The following is a 22,865-nucleotide window of genomic DNA, read 5'->3' as shown; positions in this document are numbered from 1 at the left end:
CACCCTTTTTCCTACTTTTGGCAATACAATAGTACCGGTTTGTACTACTTTTGCTGCCAAAATGCATAAAGAAAGGTTCAATCTATCAAAAGGGTGTGTGTAAGTCAATCTTGAATGTTTCCTAGCGATGCCCTGAAGAATCTTGACTTTCTTCGATGGTTCTGATTTATTTCTAGATTGTATTTCTATACATGATGCATGATTGAATTGAATTACAATTTTTTTCATTGATCTTGGACTAAAATAACTTGAGATTCCCATTTTAGTTTTAATGTCTCCATTTTTATCATATACATTGGCATCTGCCAATGGTCATGGGCTAGGCTTGGTCAGGTCCAGGATCTTTTTTATTTTTTTTGGACATGAGATGGGCTTGGGCTAGCCTAGAAGATTTCTGGCTGGGATTGGGCGGCATGAAGTTTGGCCCAGCCCAGCCTGTGTTACTTAGCACTAAAACTTAGGCCCATGATGACTGGGCCTAAAAGTCAGGCCAACTTCACTTGTGGGTAGCTTAGCCCAATGGCCTTTTAAGGCCCACCCCATGTTGTACTGGGCTTGGGTTTAGCTTTGCAGCCCATTGGTGGGTTGGGGCCCAACTTTGGGAGTAAATTTGTGGCCATGGTTGGGCTTTCTTAGCAAAGCCCAATTGTCTGTTATTTGCTCAACATAGCAATAAACTAAAGGTTTTGTTTGTGATCTTAGTTGGTTTTTGCATATCTTTCATGTGTTCACTGGGAAAAGGAAAGAAAAGAAAAAGGTTTTCCATTATTTGGACACTTTCTGTTGTTTGGATAGGAAATTCTAATAGTGGATTCCACATGGCAATCATTAGCCTTTCTATAGCCATTTTTTCAAACACAAGATACAAGGTGACCATTATGAGAGGAATATGAGATTTCCACTTGTTATCTAAATAAGACACCCAAAAATAGAATCAATGTGAATCTATCATTGGATAATCATTAACTATTCTTTTCCCACTATCCGAACAAGCAGGCTTTTAAGAGTTTAGGGAAAAAGGAAATATTTTAGAAATATCAAGAAAATGGGTTTTTTTTTTTTTTTAAACTACATTTTAAAAGCAAGTTAGCCATTATGTATGTTTCCCGCCTTTCAAAAAAAAGTGTTTCCCACAACTCACTGAATTGTGAATTGTGCAAGATATACCTGACATATTAAATGATAAATCCAAGAGTTTGAACTATGTGCGACATTGCAGGGGCGGCTCAACATTTTTGGGGGCCTTAGGCAAGTCATAAAAATGAGGCTTTTTTGAGAAAAATGAAGTTAGAATTTAATTTAGAAAATTGACGTTAGAATTTAATTTTTTAAGAACTTAATTAGCAATAAAGTAGGTAGTTGTGGTCTTAGGTTTTAGGAGAAGAATTTATTGGGAATGATGCTATTATTTTGAAAAGAGACGATAGAGTTAGACTGTTATTATTGATAGTGCTAGTTTCTAGGATTTGTTTTTTATTTTCAATTTCAAATTTGTAAACTAATTTTTAGATGTTCCTATTTTGTAGGTCTTTCAATAAGTTTTATTTCAAAAAATTTAGGCTTTTTTTCTTCTTCTTAATTTTAATTTTGCTATAATATAGGCTTTCATAATTAGGGGGTCTTAGGCAATTGCCTCACCTGCCTACCCCTTTGAGCGGCACATTGTTAGTGGTGTGTAGACTGAAAATCACACTCACGTAGCAAAATTATGGTTTTCTGCTAGTGAGAACTAAGATTTGAGAACAATGGTATGGGCCGGGCATTAATAAATTTTGGTGTATTTGGTTTGGGCTTTGAAACTGAAGCCCATAATGTTCTTGGGTTGGGCTCAGGCCTTTCCAAAATTTGCGGATGGGTATTGGTTGACCGGACCCTGGTTGAGTCTAGGCTTATCACATTGACTCCCTAGTCAGATGTGGAAACCTGACAGGCCTGACCTAATCAGCTGCTTTCAAACGAGTGGTAAATAGCTATGGGTCTCAATGGGGAAAAGGCACGTGAGTTGGATGGTTATCATCACTGGATGATGTAATTTATGCATGGTGGATGCCATCCATGGTGGGGTCTACTAGATGGGCAATTACGAACCATGCTGTACATGCCCTGGTACTGCATGGAAAAACCAAGATCGTTTGATCATGATGGATTGGGAAAGAGCTCTGTGTTTATCCATTTACTTCTGATCAACTTCGCCACTTCGACTACTTTGTACTCACTGCTTCTTGTTTGGTTCTTACTCTTCATTACTTGTTCATATATTATTATTATTATTGGTTCTTTGTACAAGCGAGATTGTAATTTCCTACATTAATTCTTATAAAGATGGCAATGACCATGGATCGATGGGATACCATCGAAGAGATCTTTACAAAGGCAAAGGAAATTATGGCGGGAAACATTGAGATGAAATTTACTGGCGAAGAGTATACGAGGTTTTACGGGTATCCTCTATTGCCAAAACAGAGAGAGTTTTTGTTCTTGGTTTGAGTTTTTTTAATGCCTATGTCATTAATCCTTCACTCATTTCGCAGATCCGTTTTTACATTGTGCACAAAGATGCCCGGCACTTACGGTGAAAGTCAGATTGTTTTTGATAAGTGTAAGGGATTTATGGAAGAGTGCATCACTTGTACGGTAAGATAAAATTTCAAATTCCACTTGTGCATCCACTTGTAATAATGTGTTTTCAGTATCTTAGGACTGCAGATCATACTAGTTTCATTATGTCTATGATTTACCTAAAGTCATTGTTGCATGTGGAAGGATGAATTGTGCATGTATGGACATGGCAACGATTGCTTCACATCAATTGGGTGTGTTTCTTTAAATAAATTTCACTCTTGATTACTTGGATTCTATTTGTCTCATACCTTGTTTTAAAATCCATGTAATTTGACCTGATATTGACAACCCATGTAATATCTTGGACCTTAAAAGGAAATGCCCGTTTGGCCGTTTTGCATGTATGTGTTTTCTGTCAGTTCACTTAATGTATTTGCATGCATCCACCATACGCACTTGCTTAATTGCTTCGGTAGGGATTGGCATCACAAAAATCACAAGAAAAACGATCCATCTTCTTGTTTTTTTGTCTATATGCGCATGCATGGAGTATAGGTCCCAAGAGAAGTAACTGTGCAGGATCAGGGAGAGGAAAGGGCTAAAGCAGGATAATGATCAACATTTCTGGAATCTGGAGCTTCAAATTTTAGTAGAGTGCCTGGAATGCAACTTTAGTAGGAATGGTCATTAATGTGAGGCTTTAGCTAAAATTGATGACTAGGGGATTCCTTAAAAGGGATCTAGTATCTGCGATGCAACTTTGGTAGAAATGGTCATAAATGTGAAGCTTTGGTTACTAGGACATTCCTCTAAGGACCTGTTTGGATTCATGGAAGGAGAGGAAAGGTAACATTGTTTTCCATAAAACTCACTTTCCGTTGTCTGTCACGCCTTTCTTTGTGGGAATTTGTGGCAAACTCCTTTTCCACTTTCTTTGTTGGAAAATAAAAACTAATAATTTTCCCACCTCCTTCCCTAAGAAAGGCAATTTCCCATTATGGAAGGAAAATGGGTTTCTCAAGGGTTAAGCCCAAATGTGTCACCACCCATCTTCAATTGCCTCACATGTGCCATGTGTCACATGTGCCAAATGAATCATTGTTCATTTTCTGTTATGCCCCACACGTGCCTCTGTTACCACTGTTCATCTTTTATTATGCCCCTCACATGCCACTATGCCACATGTGTTACAATGCGCCTTCTCTCGCACCCCCCACGTGTAAAGCGTCCCACATGTGACACCATCCATCTTCTTTTGTCCCCCACTGTTAATGTACCACATGTACCACCATTCTTCTCTTGCGCTGTTCAAAGCACTCCAAATGCACCAATGTGATATTGGCCATCGTCCATCTTCAAATTCTCCAAATATGCCATGTGCCAATTCTACCAATGTGCACGAGTGCTTCCATCTAGTTTCAAGTGCCCACATTTCACATGTGCCAATGCGTGTCTTGTGCCACATGTCACCATATATATCTTCAAGCACCTCACATGCACCACGTGTACGGCAATTCACCTTCAAGTGGCCACATAAGCCACATGTGCTAATCCGGCACAAGCTAGTGACTACCTAGAATTTTTTCTTGAGAAAATTTTTTGTTTTGCCAAAAAACAAATTTGAAAGTAGATCTAAATATCTATGAAAATATTGTTGAAAAACAAACAAGGAAAACAGTTTTTTCCTTTTTTGCTGGAAATGAGGTTTCCAAGAAACACTATTTCCTTTCCTATGCTATCTATGAATCCAAACGGGCCCTAAGTGACTTGTTCCAATGTTTTAGCGTTATCACCCAAAATTAGAGATTGATGAGGATCAACAAGGATGTTTCCAATAGAGTAGGGTGGATGAAGCGGAGATGCACCTCTATAGTTCTATTTGATAGTCGCATGTATTGACCTAATGCCATGAGAACAATACCCTTAGCAAAGCATGAAGGAAGCGCGGAAGGTGAGCCCTCAAGATCTGCCAGTCTACACGATGTTTGGAACCTTTACAAAGCAGAAGAACGGTGCTCCAACGGCCCGCCTATCTACTACTGGAGCAGATGGAACTATTCACACCTCTGATCCTACGGTATATAGTGGTCCCGGATTGCGATCTATGGATCAGATCGTCCCAAGGACAAGCTAAGATGGACAGACTCTCGTGTACAAAGTTTCTCTCTCCGTATACTCTCAGTATTTTGTATATCACTTTATGCGAGAGAGAACGCATGCCTTTTTATAGGAAAGGAAGGGAGTTTGGATGAGACCATATCATCCGGTCTTATCCTTATCTCCTATCATAAATCAAATTCAATTTTGAATTTGAAATATAACAGAAAAGGAGAAAGGCCGGAAGATGCCTAAATATGTGGGACCCACCCACTAGTGATTGCTCACCAGTGGGCCCCACCGGCCTACGTCCAACATCTCCCACTCAATCACATTGTGGGATAGGCACATAAATTTGTCCATTTAACTCGCCTAATAACAATCAAAGATCAAACATCGCGATCAAAAGAATCAGAGGCGTGGGACCAGCTGGATCACCATAATCTTCTCACAGTTACTTAAGTACTAAGTGATCACCTGACTAGTACTCAATAACCCAAGCTTTGCAATGCCTGTCCTAGTCCGCATGACCACACCGGATGGAGTTAACTCCCGACCTGGAGTACTCGGCCAACATACGCACTTATCCAACTTATCGAGTTATTATGAAAACTTGATTTTTCACAAACTTCGAATAAAACCAATTCAAAGCAATACTTATATATATGCTTTTTAAGAAAAATACTGTTTGCAAAAGTCTAATAAAAACAACTCGATACTGCCGGCGGATAAGTCTTCAAGTGCGTATTTATAGTTCTAGAAACTTGGTGTAGCTGTCACGGGATCTTCCCCACGCAGATGTGTAATTTGGAATTAATCAAGCTGCTTTCCTAGCGTAACTGAGTCTGGCCAATCAAGGACCTTTCGTCATAGTACACTAAAGTAGCAACACTCAATCTCATCCTCATATACACAAGAGGAGGGTAGCTAAGGACACAAAGAGTCACCTACAGGATTGGCTACTCGCACGTTGCAATGATTAGATCGAATCAAAGCAATCTGTAGGTAATAGGTCCCAGCACGTGGCTACAATCCACGTCGTAAAGTAGACAATACTAGGTGAATGTCGGGTCTACAATACGCAGGTCATTCTACATAAGGTACGACTCATCTCATAACCTCATAACCTGGCTTTAATTTCAGGCCATAACATTGATCGCATGTAACGGAATGGTGCGATTATGTTATTCGACTTTATCAGTCTCATCTTCAATCTTTATAAGATTGTAGGCGGATACGACTCACTCATATCCTCATCCTTTATTATTCACAATAAAGGGAAGTTCATACCTCAATGTATAAACATAGCCCCAAATGTACCTCTCTTGTACATTCAAGGTTGGTCAACCCGTGCGAGTGGGTGACCGGCCTGCCGACAAAAAATAGAAATCCTACATGATTTCATGGTAAATGCTGATGATCATCATACCTAGTTATATTAGTGTTCAATACTGAATAAAAAGGAATATAATATTCATTAATGAAAGATCAAAGGTACTACAAAACAAGTACATCAGTCAAGCTTTCCTCAATCCCATCTGCTTGACGTGAACCTGAAATAGATCTCTAGCTATAGGTTTCGTCATGGGATCAGCCATCATCTCCTTAGTAGGAATGTAGCTGAGGGCGACCTTCTTATCTCTCACTTGATCACGGACGTAATGATACTTGATCTCAATGTGCTTAGATTTCTGGTGGTGTTTAGGGTCCTTAGCCAAGTCAATGGCAGAAGTATTGTCTATCTTCAGCGATATAGGCTGACGAACACTCGGTACAACACCCAGACTCAATAGAAATCTGCGAACCCATACACACTCCTGAACTGCAGCACAACATGCAATGTACTCGGCCTCCATAGATGAAAGAGCTGTGGATGTCTGTTTCTTACTCGACCATGAGATAGCTCCTCCTCCGAGTAAGAATACATATCCTGAAGTAGACTTTCCCTCGTCGGCGTCATTACCCCAAGCAGCATCTGAATATCCTTTGAGCTCGAGGCTTGTGCCTTCATAACACAACATTAGGTCTTTTGTTCCTCTAAGATAGCGGAATATACGTTTGACGGCTTGCCAATGAGACTGTCCCGGGTTACTCTGATAACGGCTGACTATGCCAACTGCATAGCTAATATCCGGTCTGGTGCAAAGCATAGCATACATTAAGCTCCCTACTGCACTTGCATAAGGTACTGAGGACATAGCCAATTTCTCGGCTTCAGTCTGAGGACACGATTTCTTGTCTAGCTTGGTAGCTTTATCCATAGGGGTTTCAACAGCTTTTGAATTTTCCATCCTGAACCGCTTTAAGATCTTTTGTATATAGGTTGCTTGAGATAAGCCTAAAAATTTCTTAGGGCGATCCCTGATGATTTTTACCCCAAGAATAAAGTTGGCTTCACCGAGGTCTTTCATCTCAAAGTTCGAGAATAGCCAATCTTTAGTCAATATTAACAATTGCATGTCATTACCAACTAACAGGATATCGTCTACATATAGAGATAGTATCAGAAAAGATCTTCCAGACCGTTTTATGTATACACAATGATCTTCTTCACTCATCGTGAATCCAAAAGTGGTGATGGCCAAGTGGAACCTCATGTACCACTGTCTTGAAGATTGCTTCAGCCCATAGATAGATTTTAACAACTTGCAGACTTTCTTTGGATGCTTTTTGTCCACATAACCCATGGGCTGTTGCATGTATATCTCTTCATCCAAGTCACCATTTAAGAATGCGGTCTTTACATCCATCTGATATAACTCTAAGTTTAAACTTGTGACAATGGACAAGATCATTGAGGAGAACTTTGCAACAGGTGAAAAGGTCTCCTCGTAATCAATGCCATCTTGCTGTGTAAAACCTTTAGCAATTAATCATGCTTTATACTTGTCCACTGTACCATCTGCCTTTCTTTTGATCTTAAGTACCTATTTATTACCTATCGCTTTGTGATTGGAAGGCAGATCAACAAGTTCCCAGACTTTATTCTTCTCCATGGAAGCGATCTCTTCGTCTATAGCATTAACCCAATCGGCCGAGTTAGAAGATAATAATACATCCTGATACGAATCAGGTTCATCACTATCAACCGCAACGTAAGATAATGTTTGCCCCTCAATATCGAAGTATCTTTGGGGAATCAATCCTCTTTCGCTTCGACGTAACTCAGGAGCCTGCTGAGATGTCCTCCCACTGTCCTGGTGAACTATAGGAGCATCTTCATCTTGAGGAGCAGAACTCCTACTCTCCTGAGATGCATTGGGTATTTCAAAAAATTCTATTGGAACATTTTGCTTCATTCGGCTTGGGTATCTATCTTCAACGAAGGTCACGTCTCGGGATTCTATCTCAATCCATCGTCCATGGTCCTCATAAACTAGAACGTATCCCTTTGAATGCATAAGGTACCTAATGAACACGCATTCAATGGTTTTACTATCAAGTTTACCTCTATGTTGAGTAGGTAGCAAAACATATCCCAAAGATCCCCAAGGGCGTAGGTGGGCTAAAGAAGGAGTCCTCCCAGACCACATCTCATATGGAGTCTTAGGAATGGTTTTGGATGGGACTCTATTAAGGACGTAGACGGCTGTTAACAGTGCGTCTCCCCAAAATGTGGTAGAGAGATTGGCTTGTGCCATCATCGATCTAACCATGTCCAATAGTGTCCTATTCCTTCTTTCTGCAACACCGTTTTGTTGTGGAGTGTAAGCCATTGTGTACTGCCGAACAATTCCAACGTTTTCACAATATGATTTAAACGTTTCAGATGTATACTCGCCACCTCTATCAGATCGAAGGGTTTTAATCTTTTTCTCAAGCTGATTTTCCACCTCAGCTTTATATTTAAGAAAACAATCAAAAGCCTCAGATTTGTGTGAGATGAGATACACATATCCATAGCGCGAGTAATCGTCAATGAAAGTGACAAAGTATTGACATCTGTTTCTGGCATGTACATTAAATGGTCCACAGATATCTGAATGGATTATCTCAAGTGTGCCCTTAGACCTAGCCGCTTTGGGAAATGGTTTCTTCGATGTCTTCCCGGACATACAATGTTCAAAAAATGGCAAATCAACTTTAGATAAGGAGTCTAACAGACCAGAACGTACTAGTCTTGTCATACGATTCTTTCCGATGTGACCTAACCTCGCGTGCCATTTTTGAGATTCAGATACTACATTTTTATTCGACATAGCAGATAAAGCAATATGGGCATTATCACAATCTACGTCTAGAATAAATAAATCTGAAATTAAATTTCCCCATGCAAAGATGAGGTTATTCAGTCTCAAAGAAACTCTAGTCCCAGAAAATCGAATATCAAAACCATCAAATAATAACCTATAAACAGAAATTAAATTCCGACGCATCCCCGGTGCAAAAAGAGTATCACGAAGGATTATTGTTTGCCCTATGCGCGTACGGAGATGGAGAACGCCAATCCCTAGTACGTCTTCAACAGCGTTATTGCCCATGTACAGCTTGTAACTTCCTTTGGCTACAGGCTGGAATTCCTTGAGTCCTCGACGACTGTGTCACGTACTTTGTTGCGCCTGAATCCAAAATCCACTCGTTTGATATAATATCAACGGAAAGGATTTCAGAACAAACGCCTACATACAAAGTATCTTGTGGCTGAGAAATTACCATCTTTTTGTGGGCACACTGCCGAGCATAATGGCCGGAATTTCCACAGACAAAGCAGATTACATTTGTCTTTTTCTGCTTCTTCTTTCCATTCCCCTTCTTGAGATTTGGAGGAGGTGTTGTGGTCTTCTGTTCTTGATTATTCTTCTTCGCCTTCTTGCGAGCTTTGAATCGTTTATTGTTAGCTTTTCGCTTATGGGTCTCTGCTACAAAGACCTTGGCCGAACCTGGCTGAATTGCATTCATTTCAACCTCACGTACCAAGTGGCCACAAAAGTCTCTGAACGTTGTGATAGAATCAGTATGGTTCATAATTCTTTTGATTTGGGCCCAAGATTCAGGCAAGGAACGGTGCATGGCTATAATCTTCTGATTTTCAGTCAATTTGCACCCAACATTCCTAAGGGTACCTATCATTTGCTCCATCTTACGAATATGATCTTTGATGGGACAGCCGACAGGCATCCTGTACTCCTGGAATTCCAATTCCATTGCCCTAACTCTCGCATCTGACTTCTGCGCATAGGCATCTGTCAGTGCTTCCCAGATTCCCTTAGCGGTTTCATGCACTTCATACGTAGGTATGAGTTCTTTGTGCATAGTGCTAAGAAGAACATTACGGGCTGAACGATTTTGTTTTCGCCACTTATTATAGCGAGTCATCGCAACCCTATGTTCTTGTAAATTTTCGTTTTCAACCAGGATGGGTTCCTCTTGAACTACATCAAGTGTGTGAGATATGTCGTCCTCGTTTAGAAGGCATTGCACTGCGCGGGACCAGTCTTCGTAGTTGTTGCCGTCGAAATGTTGTCCTTTTAGTTGTTCAGCGATTAACGCTTTGGTGGCCATCTCTACATTGCATGAGTATCACTACTTAACTATGATCTAAGGTATTGACACTAATCATCAGCATTTCTACGTATTATATAAAATTTCAAAGTATAAAAGCAGTTAACACATCTTAATGAGATCCGAAAGTCCACATACCCGAATGGGCGGTGTAGAACAATCAAGTTCTCTAATTAAGATGAGATTTAATGTTTTTATAAGAATAAATTTATATAACGTGCAACCTTCCATTACATGGTTGCATGCATCATTTGGTGTAGGAGAATAAACTCCCACTCAGGTTATGCACAACCTTTATTTGAGTATAGGGAGTATTTAAGTACTAAGTTTTTCTATATTTTCCAATGAAAAATAAGGGGGCTTAGATCTAAACACATCAAGCCAAATATTTTCTCATATATAAACATCATCAGAAAGAAAGAAAAATGAAGTGCTAAGATATCAGGAGAGTTCTTTCTTCACCTGTGATCATGACTATTAGTGATGGATCCGATCATTACCGATAATGATCATTGTTGATGATGGATCCTTTCATCAACATTGATCATCATGGTTGATGATCGTTTCGTTCACTAATGAGCAATAGATCAACAGTGAAGATGATATTATAAAGGAAACTATATTTTTGATATGAGTCTTTCATCCTTCAACAGATCTACACATGTGAAATTAGTAAAACTAAAAACATAGTTGTTGCACCTTTACATCAGCGCACATCCGCCAACACGTATACACTAGTACATTGACTAAGTGCTTATTGTATTTCTCCAGTATAAATCCAAGCTCATTAGATGGATGGATGGTTTGGATTCAACAAATACATAGTGAAGAGATCTGTGTTGTACACGGATCAGATCTACATGTGCGACTGATGTATATTACTACATGTGTTATAGTACAATACGGATTGCCAATGAGTGGTACGCACATGTGTGGCTGATATGTTGTAGATAACAATATGTGTTTAACCAACATTTGTGGCTGATTTGTACACATGTGTACAGATAGCCAACATGTGTACAACACGTGTACTTTAGCTATTTATAACACACGTGTGTACATTAGCCAACACGTGTGCTCATCAGCCAACACGTGTACACATGTGTATAGCAGAAGCTATGACACATGTATGCCCACATTAGCTGGTGTATAGTACGTGTACAGTAGCTAACACATGTACAGTAGCTAACACATGTATGCCCACATTAGCTAACACGTGTACAGATTAGCTATTGCATGTACATCCAACATGTGTACCGTGTGTACAGATTAGCTATTGCATGTACTATTGCATGTACAGCCAACATGTGTATCGTCTGTACAAAACAACACGTATATAGAATAACATGTGTATCTTATGACCGTTTTGATACAACTTATACCATTTTATCCATTGGTCATGATGGACGGTTTGGATACACCTTATGTCATTGTACATCACTGCAATACAAATGGATACTGCCAACACATGTATACAGCAGTGGTGTAGTTCAATACAAATGGATAAGCACAACAGCAGTGGTGTAGTTCAATACAACATGGATAAGCATAACAACAGTTGTGTAGTTCAATGCAACAGCAGTGGTGTAGTTCAATACAACATGGATAAGCACATCAGCCTATACGATAGTCATATATGACACATGGGCCCACTTGTACATCAGCCATATATAACACGTGTATAGCCATACATGTGTGCATGTACAATTCGTGTTCATGTACAGCTGCCAACACCAACACATGTATACAGTTGCCAACTCATGTGCATATATCCAGCAGCCAATTTATGTGCATGTACAGCTGCCAACACATGTATACATCATCCAACAATATCCATTTCGTGTAATCATGGGACCGATGTGTGAACACGTGTACACATGGGTCTTATGTGTACACGTGCACATCACTCAAGTACTTATGTTTACACGTATTTAAGTGGAGATATGTCACAAGCATTTCATGTATACCATGTTATTTGTTTATGGAATGGTCCACATGTAGTACTCCATACGTGTACACAAGGTGTATGGAATCATAAAGGTCTACATGATCACCTTGGTCCATCATTGTCGGGTTCACTTGAACATGGCATACGTGTATACAAAATTCAAATCTAATCCACCATACACATGGATTCCAATCCAAAAAAAATGGGTTACTTACCTTTTTAGATGAATTTAATCGGAGATCCGCCGTTAAATATGCTTTGATACCACTTGAAGGAAGCGCGGAAGGTGAGCCCTCAAGATCTGACGGTCTACACGATGTTTGGAACCTTTACAAAGCAGAAGAACGGTGCTCCAACGGCCCGCCTATCTACTACTGGAGCAGATGGAACTATTCACACCTCTGATCCTACGGTATATAGTGGTCCCGGATTGCGATCTATGGATCAGATCGTCCCAAGGACAAGCTAAGATGGACAGACTCTCGTGCACAAAGTTTCTCTCTCCGTATACTCTCAGTATTTTGTATATCACTTTATGCGAGAGAGAGCGCATGCCTTTTTATAGGAAAGGAAGGGAGTTTGGATGAGACCATATCATCCGGTCTTATCCCTATCTCCTATCATAAATCAAATTCAATTTTGAATTTGAAATATAACAGAAAAGGAGAAAGGCCGGAAGATGCCTAAATATGTGGGACCCACCCACTAGTGATTGCTCACCAGTGGGCCCCACCGGCCTACGTCCAACAAAGCATTATAAATTAAATCTATGATTCGAACCTTTTGATTGTTGAATATATAGAGAAGAGATCAACCGCACGTTCCTTCTAACTAGATGCCACTCCAACTTGGAATCGTGCTCCTAATCCCACTTCCGATTGATTTATTTTCTTCTAAATGCTACAGCCTTTCTATTTATACTTGCTTATATTTTGAAATAGACGCTTCCCAACTCTTGCACCTAAATCTGTTACTGCATTGTGTCATGCTTTGTGAAACTATAGATGAACTGATTAGATAACATGTAATCTTTCAAAGAAAAAAAAAAAAAAACTAGTTAAATAACATGTAAAATTGGATCAACTAAACTACCCTCAACTTTCTGATTTGGCAACAGAAGGTGAAGTTTCTGCTGATATCAATTGAGTTGTTCTACATACTAGTCCATTGGTGGAATCAACTGTGAATAGTGTGGCCAGTGAGAGAAGGAAATACAAGAAGTGGGAGAAGGACAACTGTCTTTGTTGGGAAACTATCCTGAATGCAATGTTAGATCATTTGTTTCTTATATATCCAACAAAGATATCTCCAATAGATTTATGGCAGAAGCTGCTTATAAGAAAAAATAATAATAGAGAAGAACCGAGATAAGGCATATGCCCCATAGATTTATGGCAGAAACTGCCTATAATAAAACATTATGGAGAAGATTTGAGAAAAGGCATGTCAATAATATCAAACTGTCAGTGGACTCACTTCTTGTTCTCTTTCTTTTCATTCAAGATGGGTGAGGATAAGTCAGTTTTTGGGAAATTTGAAGCATTTCAATCCATCTTTACTTGAGTTGTTGCTGCTGGAGAAGATCTATCCATGAAGAAACACATTCTCACTATCGTATCCAGTCTTGCTTCTTTTCGGACCATCACAAAGATCTCTCTTCAACACGTTGAATTTTACTCAGTTGAAAACCTCTTCAATTATTTAATAGTTGAATAGCAAGTTAAGAAACAAATGAACACTGAATCTAGAAGTCAAGTTCATGTTGTAAATCAAATGCATAGTTAGAAGGAGAAGATGAAGATGTTCCAAATTCCATAGCATGAAAAGAAACTTCAAAAGAAATTTTGGAAAATGCTTTGATCATAGTCAAGGGTAATTTAATGGCTAGTGATATGACCAAGACACTCGTTGTGGATGCATTTTTGAGGAAGCTGCAACAGCACCACAAGAGAATGAATCTGCTATTCACATTGATGAGGCCTTCATGACCAAAATTAGGAGTTGGGTTGAATATAAAAGGACTTGCCATGTCACTATGGACAAGAAACACCTAATTAATTATAGAGCTTATCACATTAATAATAATAATAATATTGTTCATGGGTAACAATCTTCTTGTGTGGTCCTTGGAGCTGGAAATGTGAAATTATTTCTTTCATCTAGCCAAGAGTTGCTGCTTAAAAATGTTGTATGTGCATAACATACAAAGAAATCTAATTTTGGAGAAGGCTGGTTTTGAGCATGGTTCAAGAGTCAAAAGATGGTCATCCTTGGGACCTCGAAGTGTGTGGTTAATGGGTCTTGCATGGGAACATTAACAAACCGAACTTTCTAACTAGGGCAAATTCTTTTGGGTGTGTTGCTGTGTTGAATGTGAATTCAGCTGGGCCCAAAAAGGATGCAATATGCGGTGTATTGGACCCTAACGGACCCAATGGGATGGCACGGGCTCGTATCACAAATATATCTTGAAAAAAAGTATTGGAAACATAGGGGGAAAAAAGAGAGTAAATGATGCAGGACGTGAAATTAAATATGAGGTACAAGATTTCAAGATTTAGATCATACCAATTTCTAAACAATCACAAAAAAATCATGTCCCACGTACGTTCAAACATTCAACCAAGGGGAATCTACGGGGGTCCAAGCCTACACACGTTTAGGACTGGATCAAGTAGAATTATAAACCAAACAATACCCAATGGAGTGTAGATTCAATCCTGCAAAGGACTGTTCCCCAATCCAAGAGATTCACCATGTTTCAAATAGGGGAAAACTTAGGGCTTGCAAAAGTTGAAAATACTTAGAATCTGGGATTTTCTAAGGTTAGGGTTTGGGATTTAAGGCGAGAGAGGAGAGAAATAGAGGAGAGAGAAGAACCTGAGAAGGATTCTGCACGTGAACAGCAGGCCCACCTGGATGCATGTGCGTGGCTGTTTAGCCGCACGTGTGTGGGGCCCATGAAACTGGAAACAGACTCCTTGGGTGAGGTCGTCCAGGAGAGGCCTAGTCTTACACCAAGTTTCGCAACGATCCGCCTTCCGGTGTGTGCGTGGTGCTCCGCCAAAGTTTCAGCCCCTTTGAAGGGCCAGAATTTGAAAATCTGCTGTAGTGGAGAACTTGGGTACAAAAAAAGGATAAATCAGAAGAAGGGAGGGCTATGGAAGATGGTGGATGTGGGGTGGAAGAAATGGGGATGATTTGGGATAGTTGTGGCTTCGCACCACGGTAGTTAGCCATTCGATGAAGGGAGGGTTTCGCACCCAATTAGCTTCTTCAACTCAGAGGGATAAAGAAGAAAAAATGCAGAATTTTATTCATAAGCTTCAATGAAAAAAAAAAACCTACATGGGGTTGCCTATTTATAAGAAAATCCTAAACCCCAAAAGTCGCGCCATGTGCGCACAATAAGACTTAGAGACGAAGTAACAAAAATAACAACTAATCAATGTAATCAAAACCGTTCATGATGTTTCTAATAGCAATAATAACCAAAACTCAAAATCCTATATCATCTAGGGTAGTGGGCCCCGATCATGAGATCCAATGGTGGGATCCACATGATGATCAAGTCCACTTCATTGATCCATAGCACAGCCTCCTAGCTAAGAGGTCCTCTATAGATGTCGCCCTCGATCCAGATCGATAGTGGGGCCTTCCTCCTCCTTGAGTACGTGCGTAGGGTGGGGGGCGTGCGTATGCGCATGATGTCCCCATCAACTCTCCCCGGCTTTGAAAGTTTCGCCACTAGCGAAATAAAACTCCTGAAGCGCTCCAAAATGTCAGGATCAAGTCTTTAAAGCTCCTCCTCAGTGAGCCACATACTGTCTAAAGCTGGGCGTGACTTCCACTTGACCAGGAACTTTTCAAACCCGCCGTCCAACGTCGATACTATCTCATGGTCCAGAATATCCTCTATCTCCTCTCTGGGTGTGGGAAGGGTAGGCATGGGAGGTAGAGGCTGGGAAGATGGGTCGGGAAGAGGCCATGGATCAAAGGAAATGTCTGGGGAATCAGGTTAGTTCGATGAAAGGTTGGACAATGTATCAGTGGTCCCTTGAAATGTAACTAGATCATCCACATTGAATGTAGAACTAATTCCCACGGAAGGTGGAAGATCTACCGCATACACGTTGAGACCGTTTCATTTTACAATTTTGAATGGTCCAGCGTTACGCGCATGTAATTTACGAACGGCTCCCTGAGAGTACCGCTCTGGCCTTATGCGGACCACCAAAGAGTCCCCTACATTGAATTCCTTGAATCTTTTATGTTGGTCTGCAGAAATTTTGTAATGTTCATTACTAGTATTGATCTTTTGCCTGATTTCTTGATGCAATGAATGAATGTGATGTGCAAGGGACTCTGCAGACTCTGAGGACCTATGGGATAGGGACAGGGACAAGATCAATAGGCTTCCTAGGTTTATATGTCCCAAACTAAATAGGAGCAACATCACACCAAAGTGTGTCTTTATATGATCCAAACTGAATAGGAACAAGACAACGGTGTGAGACTGGAATGGAAGTTTCATCAACCCAAGACACTCTATGGGGCTGAGGATGAGCTTTAAGCTTCAAGCCCAGACGGCTCACAGTGCCAGTTGATGCTACGTTGATACAACTATCGCTATCCACGATCATCCTGCAGCTCTTATCACCACATTTTGTGTAAGCATCGGAGATCGTGTTGCAACGCCAATCGTCGGTATTCTTTGCTTATGTAAAGGCGCAACGCACAACTACAAGGGTCGCGGTCTCTTGTGATCCCTCTTCCTCATCGCTAGGGTTTTCTGCTAGCTCATATTCTTCCTCCTCACCGTCACTTTCTGGGGGCACTACTTCTACTTGCCCCTCAATAAGGAACACCTTGGTGCCCTCTTTCATGCCACACTGGTGAGCAAAGTGACCAAACCCCTGAAATCTAAAACACCTAGTTGCATCGCTTCTGCGCGATCTAGATCCGACAACTTCTTTACCCTTATCATCCTTGGGCCTAGACTGAGAACTACTGGAAGGCTTGTACTGATATCCAGTGCCAGGTTTATCCCCAGAAGGGTTGGCTTTAGCGCCAGAATCTCGAAACTCAAACCGCCTTCCCACAGATGCTTTGAGGTATTGCTCGACCTCCAACACTACTTGATATATTTGTTCAAGAGTGTTTCTGTCCTTGGCGGCAATTCTCTCCTAATGTCAGAATGGATGCCTGTCTTAAATCGAGAAAGAGTGAGTACGAGATCCTCTTCAACTTTACATCGAGACAAGTACTCTTCGAACTTCTCAATGTATTCAGTCACACGCCTTGTCGAAGAGACTGCCATTCTTCAACCAACCTCAAGTGATAAGAGAAAGAGAGGTACTTTTCCTTAAGAATTTCTTTCATTTCTCCCCAATAAACTATCGGGGGCTCCCTCGGCTTTTCTTTCTTTCACTCCACAGTAGCCCAAAACCTCTTTGCTTGGCCCACAAGCTTCATCTTGGCAAATCGGGCTCGATGAGCATCCAACATGTCATACCACTCAAAATAGTAGTCCATATCCACCAACCAATATAGAAAAGCTTTAGGGTCCAAGTGGCCATCAAACGTAGAGGCCTCTATTCTAACTCCCTTGAGGAGTTGCGCATCTAGGTCATAATGACCATGATGCCCCTCGCGGTGTGGGTGCATGAGTGCTCGCCCATGACCATTCCTTTGGCCACCCTCATTCCTTTGTCGGTCCTCCTAACCACCTACCTGAGATTGGGCATCTTCCCCCATGACGAGGTTTGCCCGGGCGGAGGTCTCTAGTTGGGTAACGCGCACATTGATCTGATCCAATCATTGGTTAATATGTTATTCCAAGCGCTTACCTAAAGACTCAAACTGTTGGGTTATGTTGTCCATTGACTCTTGTAATTGCTCCATGTTTAGCGTGGGGTGCAAACCAAAACCACGACCAGTACGTGTGGTCATACAACCACTCAAAGACCCTCTAATGCAACTATATGCGTATAAATGGGACTAAATGATCCAATAGAACTATATGAGAAAAACTACACAACACTACTAAAATTCCAGCAACATAACTGCCCAAATAGTTTGTTAACAGAAAATTCAGCCATGAAAATTAGGGAATTTGTGACAATAGAAAATTCAGCAGTTCATGTTGTGAATGATGGGTCCTAAACAACCCTATATGATGAGACTTGATGCAAAATAGACATGAATAGACTAAACCCTAAACATGTAATGCATTGCCCTATGAAAACCCTAAGCTCTGATACCAAATTTGATGCAAGACATGAAATTAAATATGAGGTACAAGATTTCAAGCTTTAGATCATACCAATTTATAAACAATCACAAAAAAATCACGTCCCACATACGTTCAAACATTCAACCAAGGGGAATCTATGGGGATCCAAGCCTACACACGTTTAGGGCTAGATCAAGTAGAATTATAAACCAAACAATACCCAATGGAGTGTAGATTCATCCAATCCTACAAAGGACTGTTCCCCAATCCAAGAGATTCACCATGTTTCAAATAGGGGAAAACCTAGGGTTTGTAAAAGTTGGAAATACTTAGAATCTGGGATTTTCTAGGGTTAGGGTTTAGGATTTAAGGCGAGAGAGGAGAGAGAAGGATTCTGCGCGTGGACAGCAGACTCACCTAGACGCACATGCGTGGTTGTCTGGCCGCACATGTGTGGGGCCCATGAAACTAGAAACGGACTCCTTGGGTGTGGTCGGCCAGGGGAGGCCCACTCTCACACCAAGTTTCGCGACGATCCGCCTTCCGGTGTGTACGTGGTGCTCTGCCGAAGTTTCATTCCCTCTAAAGGGCCAGAATATGGAAATATGCTATAGTGGAGAACTTGGGCACAAAAAAAGGATAAATCTGAAGAATGGAGGGCTGTGGAAGATGGTGGATGTGGGGTGGAAGAGATGGGGATGATTTGGGATAGTTGTGGCTTCGCACCACAGTAGTTAGCCCTTCAAGGAAGGGAGGGTTTCGCACCCAATTAGCTTCTTTAACTCAGAGGGATAGAGAAGAAAAAATGCAGAATTTTATTCATGAGGTTCAATGACAAAAAAAAACATACATGGGGTTGCCTATTTATTAAAAAACCCTAAACCCCAAAAGCCACGCCTTGTGCGCACAATAAGACTTAGAGACAAAGTAACAAAAATAACAACTAATTAACGCATTCAAAACCGTTCATGATGTTTCTAATAGTAATAATAACTAAAACTCAAAATCCTAGATCATCTAGGTAGTGGGCCCCGATCATGAGATCCAATAGTGGGATCCACATGATGATCAGGTCCACTCCAATGATCCATAGCACAGCCTCCTAGCTAAGAAGTCCTCCATAGATGTCGTCATCAACCCCGATCGATAGTGGGGCCTTCCTCCTCCTTGAGTACGTGCGTAGGGTGGGGGGCCTGCGTGTGTGCATGATGTCCCCATCAACTCTCCCCAACTGTGAAAGTTTCTCTACTAGCGAAACAAAACTCCTAAATCGCTCCAAAATGTCAGGATCAAGTCTCTAAAGCTCCTCCTCAGTGAGTCACGTACTGTCTGAAACTGAGCGTGACTTCCACTTGACCAGGAACTTTTCAAACCTGCCGTCCAACGTCGATACTATCGGATGGTCCAAAATATCTTCTATCTCCTCTCTGGGTGTGGAAATAGTAGGCATGGGAGGTAGAGGTTAGGAAGATGGGTTGGGAAGAGGCCATGGATCAATGGAAAGGTCTGGGGAATCAGGTTAGTTCGGTGAAAGGCTGGACAATGTATCAGTGGTCCTTTGAAATGTAACTAGATCCTCCATATTTAATGTGGAACTAATTCCCATAAAAGGTGGAAGATCTACCACATACGCATTGAGACCGTTTCGTTTTATAATTTTGAATGGTCTAGCGCTACGCGCGTGTAATTTACGAACGGCTCCCTAAGGGTACCGCTCTGGCCTAATGCGGACCATCATAGAGTCCCCTACATTGAATTCCTTGAATCGTTTATGTTGGTCTGCAGAAATTTTGTAATGTTCATTACTAGTATTGATCTTTTACCTGATTTCTTGATGCAATGAATGAATGTGATGTGCAAAGGACTCTGCAGACTCTGAGAACCTATGGGACAGGGACATATGGATAAGATCAATAGGTTTCCTAGGTTTATATGTCCCAAACTGAATAGGAACAACATCACACCAAAGTGTCTTTATATGATCCAAACTGAATAGGAACAAGACAACGGTGCGAGACTAGAATGAAAGTTTCATCAACCCAAGATACTCTATAGGGTTGAGGATGGGCTTCAAGCTTCAAGCCCAGACGGCTCACAGTGCCAGTTGATGCCACGTTGACACAACTGTCGCTATCCACGATCATCCTGCAGCTCTTATTGCCACATTTTGTGTAAGTATCGGGGATCGTGTTGTGGCGCCAATCGTCAGTATTCTTTGCTTGTGCAAAGGGGCAACGCACAACTGCAAAGGTCGCGGACTCTTGTGATCCATCTTCCTCATCACTAGGGGTTTCTGCTGGCTCATATTCTTCTTTCTCACCGTCACTTTCTAGGGGCACTACTTCTACTTGCCCCTTAATAAGGAACACCTTGGTGCCCTCTTTCGTGCCACACTGGTGGGCAAAGTGACCAAATCCCTGAGATCTAAAACACCTAATCGCATCTCTTCTACGCGAGCTAGATCCGACAACTTCTTTACCCTTATCATCCTTGGGCCTAGACTAAGAACTACTGAAAGGCTTGTACTGATATCCAGTGCCAGGTTTATCCGCATAAGGGTTGGCCTTAGCGCTAGAATCTCGAGACTCAAACCACTTTCCCACAGATGCTTTGAGATATTGCTCAACCTCCAACACTACTTAATACATATATTCAAGAGTGTATGTCCTTGGCGAGCAATTCTCTCCTAATGTCAGAATGGAGGTCCGTCTTAAATCGAGTAAGAGTGAGTACAGGATCCTCTTCAACTTCACATTGGGACAAGTACTCTTCGAACTTCTCAATGTATTCAGTTACACTCATGGAACCTTGTTGAAGAGACTACCATTCTTCAACCAACCTCAAGTGATAAGAGAAATGGAGGTACTTTTCCTTAAGAGTTTCTTTCATTTCTCCCTAATAAACTATTGGGGGGTCCCTTGGCCTTTCTTTCTTTTGCTCTACAGTAGCTCAAAACTTCTTTACTTGGCCCACAAGCTTCATCTTGTCAAATCGGACTCGACGAGCATCCGACATGTCATATCACTCAAAATAGTGGTCCATATCGGTCAACCAATTTAGAAAAGCTTTAGGGTCCAAGTGGCCATCAAACATAGGGGCCTCCACTCTAACTCCCTTGAGGAGTTGTGCATCTGGGTCATAATGATCATGATGCCCCTCGCAGTGTGGGTGCACGGGTGCTCGCCCATAACCATTCCTTTGGCCATCCCCATTCCTTTTCGGTCCTCCTGACCACCTGCCTGAGATTAGGCATCTTCTCCCATGGCGGGGTTTGCTTGGGCGGAGGTCTCTAGTTGGGTAATGCGCACATTGATTTGCTCCAAGCGTTGGTGAATACGTTGTTCCAAGCACCTACCCAAAGACTCAAACTGTCGGGTTATGTTGTCCATTTACTCTTGTAATTGCTCCATATTTAGCTTGGGGTGCAAATCAAAACCACAACCAGTACGTGTGGACATACAACCACTCACTCAACTCAAAGACCCTCTAACGCAACTATATGCATCTAAATGGGACTAAATGATCCTATAGGACTCTATATGAGGGAAACTACATAACGCTACTAAAATTCCAGCAACATAACTGCCCAAATAGTTTGTTAACAGAAAATTCAGCTATGAAAATTAGAGAATATCTGACAACAGAAAATTCAGCAATACATGTTGTGAATGATGGGTCCTAAACAGCCTTATATGATGAGACTTGATGCAAAATAGACTTGAATAGACTAAACCCTAAACATGCAATGCATTCCCCTATGAAAACCCTAAGCTCTGATACCAAATTTGATGCAGGACATGAAATTAAGTATGAGGTACAAGATTTCAAACTTTTAATCATACCAATTTCTAAACAATCACAAAAAAAATCACGTCCCACATACGTTCAAACATTTAACCAAGGGGAATCTACGGGGGTCCAAGCCTACACACGTTTAGGGCTGGATTAAGTAGAATTATAAACCAAACAATACCCAATGGAGTTAGATTCATCCAATCCTGCAAAGGACTGTTCCTCAATCCAAGAGATTCACCATGTTTTAAATAGGGAAAAACCTAGGGTTTTTAAAAGTTAGAAATACTTAGAATCTGGGATTTTCTAGGGTTAGGGTTTGGGATTTAAGGTGAGAGAGGAGAGAGTAGAACCTAAGAAGGATTCTGCACGTGAACAGCAGGCTCACCTGGACGCACGTGCGTGGCTGTCTGGCCGCACATGTGTGGGGCCCATGAAACTGGAAACGGACTCATTGGGTGTGGTTAGCCAGGGGAGGCCCACTCTCACACCAAGTTTCGCGACGATCCGCCTTCCGATGTGTGCGTGGTGCTCCGCCAAAGTTTCAACCCCTCTGGAGGGCCAAAATCTGAAAATTTGCTATAGTGGAGAACTTGGGCACCAAAAAAGGATAAATCTGAAGAAGGGAGGGCTGCGGAAGATGGTGGATGTGGGGTGGAAGAGATGGGGATGATTTGGGATAGTTGTGACTTCGCACCACGGTAGTTAGCCCTTTGAGGAAGGGAGGGT

The 22,865-nt window shown here is 41.3% G+C and overlaps 1 protein-coding gene across 3 annotated transcripts in view; it reads left to right on the top strand.

Moving 5' to 3' along the window:
• LOC131230372 (cullin-1-like) overlaps positions 1–22,865 on the top strand; it is a 39,127-nt gene that overhangs the window by 6,838 nt on the left and 9,424 nt on the right. For all 3 annotated transcript variants that reach the window (XM_058226262.1, XM_058226263.1, XM_058226264.1), the window contains 2 exons: positions 2,323–2,441; positions 2,532–2,634. In XM_058226262.1, coding sequence (XP_058082245.1) covers positions 2,323–2,441; positions 2,532–2,634 — 222 coding nt within the window. The remainder of the gene's footprint in view (positions 1–2,322; positions 2,442–2,531; positions 2,635–22,865) is intronic.

This window comes from Magnolia sinica, chromosome 17, assembly GCF_029962835.1.
Source record: "Magnolia sinica isolate HGM2019 chromosome 17, MsV1, whole genome shotgun sequence".
Classification (NCBI taxonomy): Eukaryota; Viridiplantae; Streptophyta; class Magnoliopsida; order Magnoliales; family Magnoliaceae; genus Magnolia; species Magnolia sinica.
The sequence above is the reverse complement of the archived record's forward strand: the minus strand, read 5'-3'. Positions and strand labels throughout refer to the sequence as shown.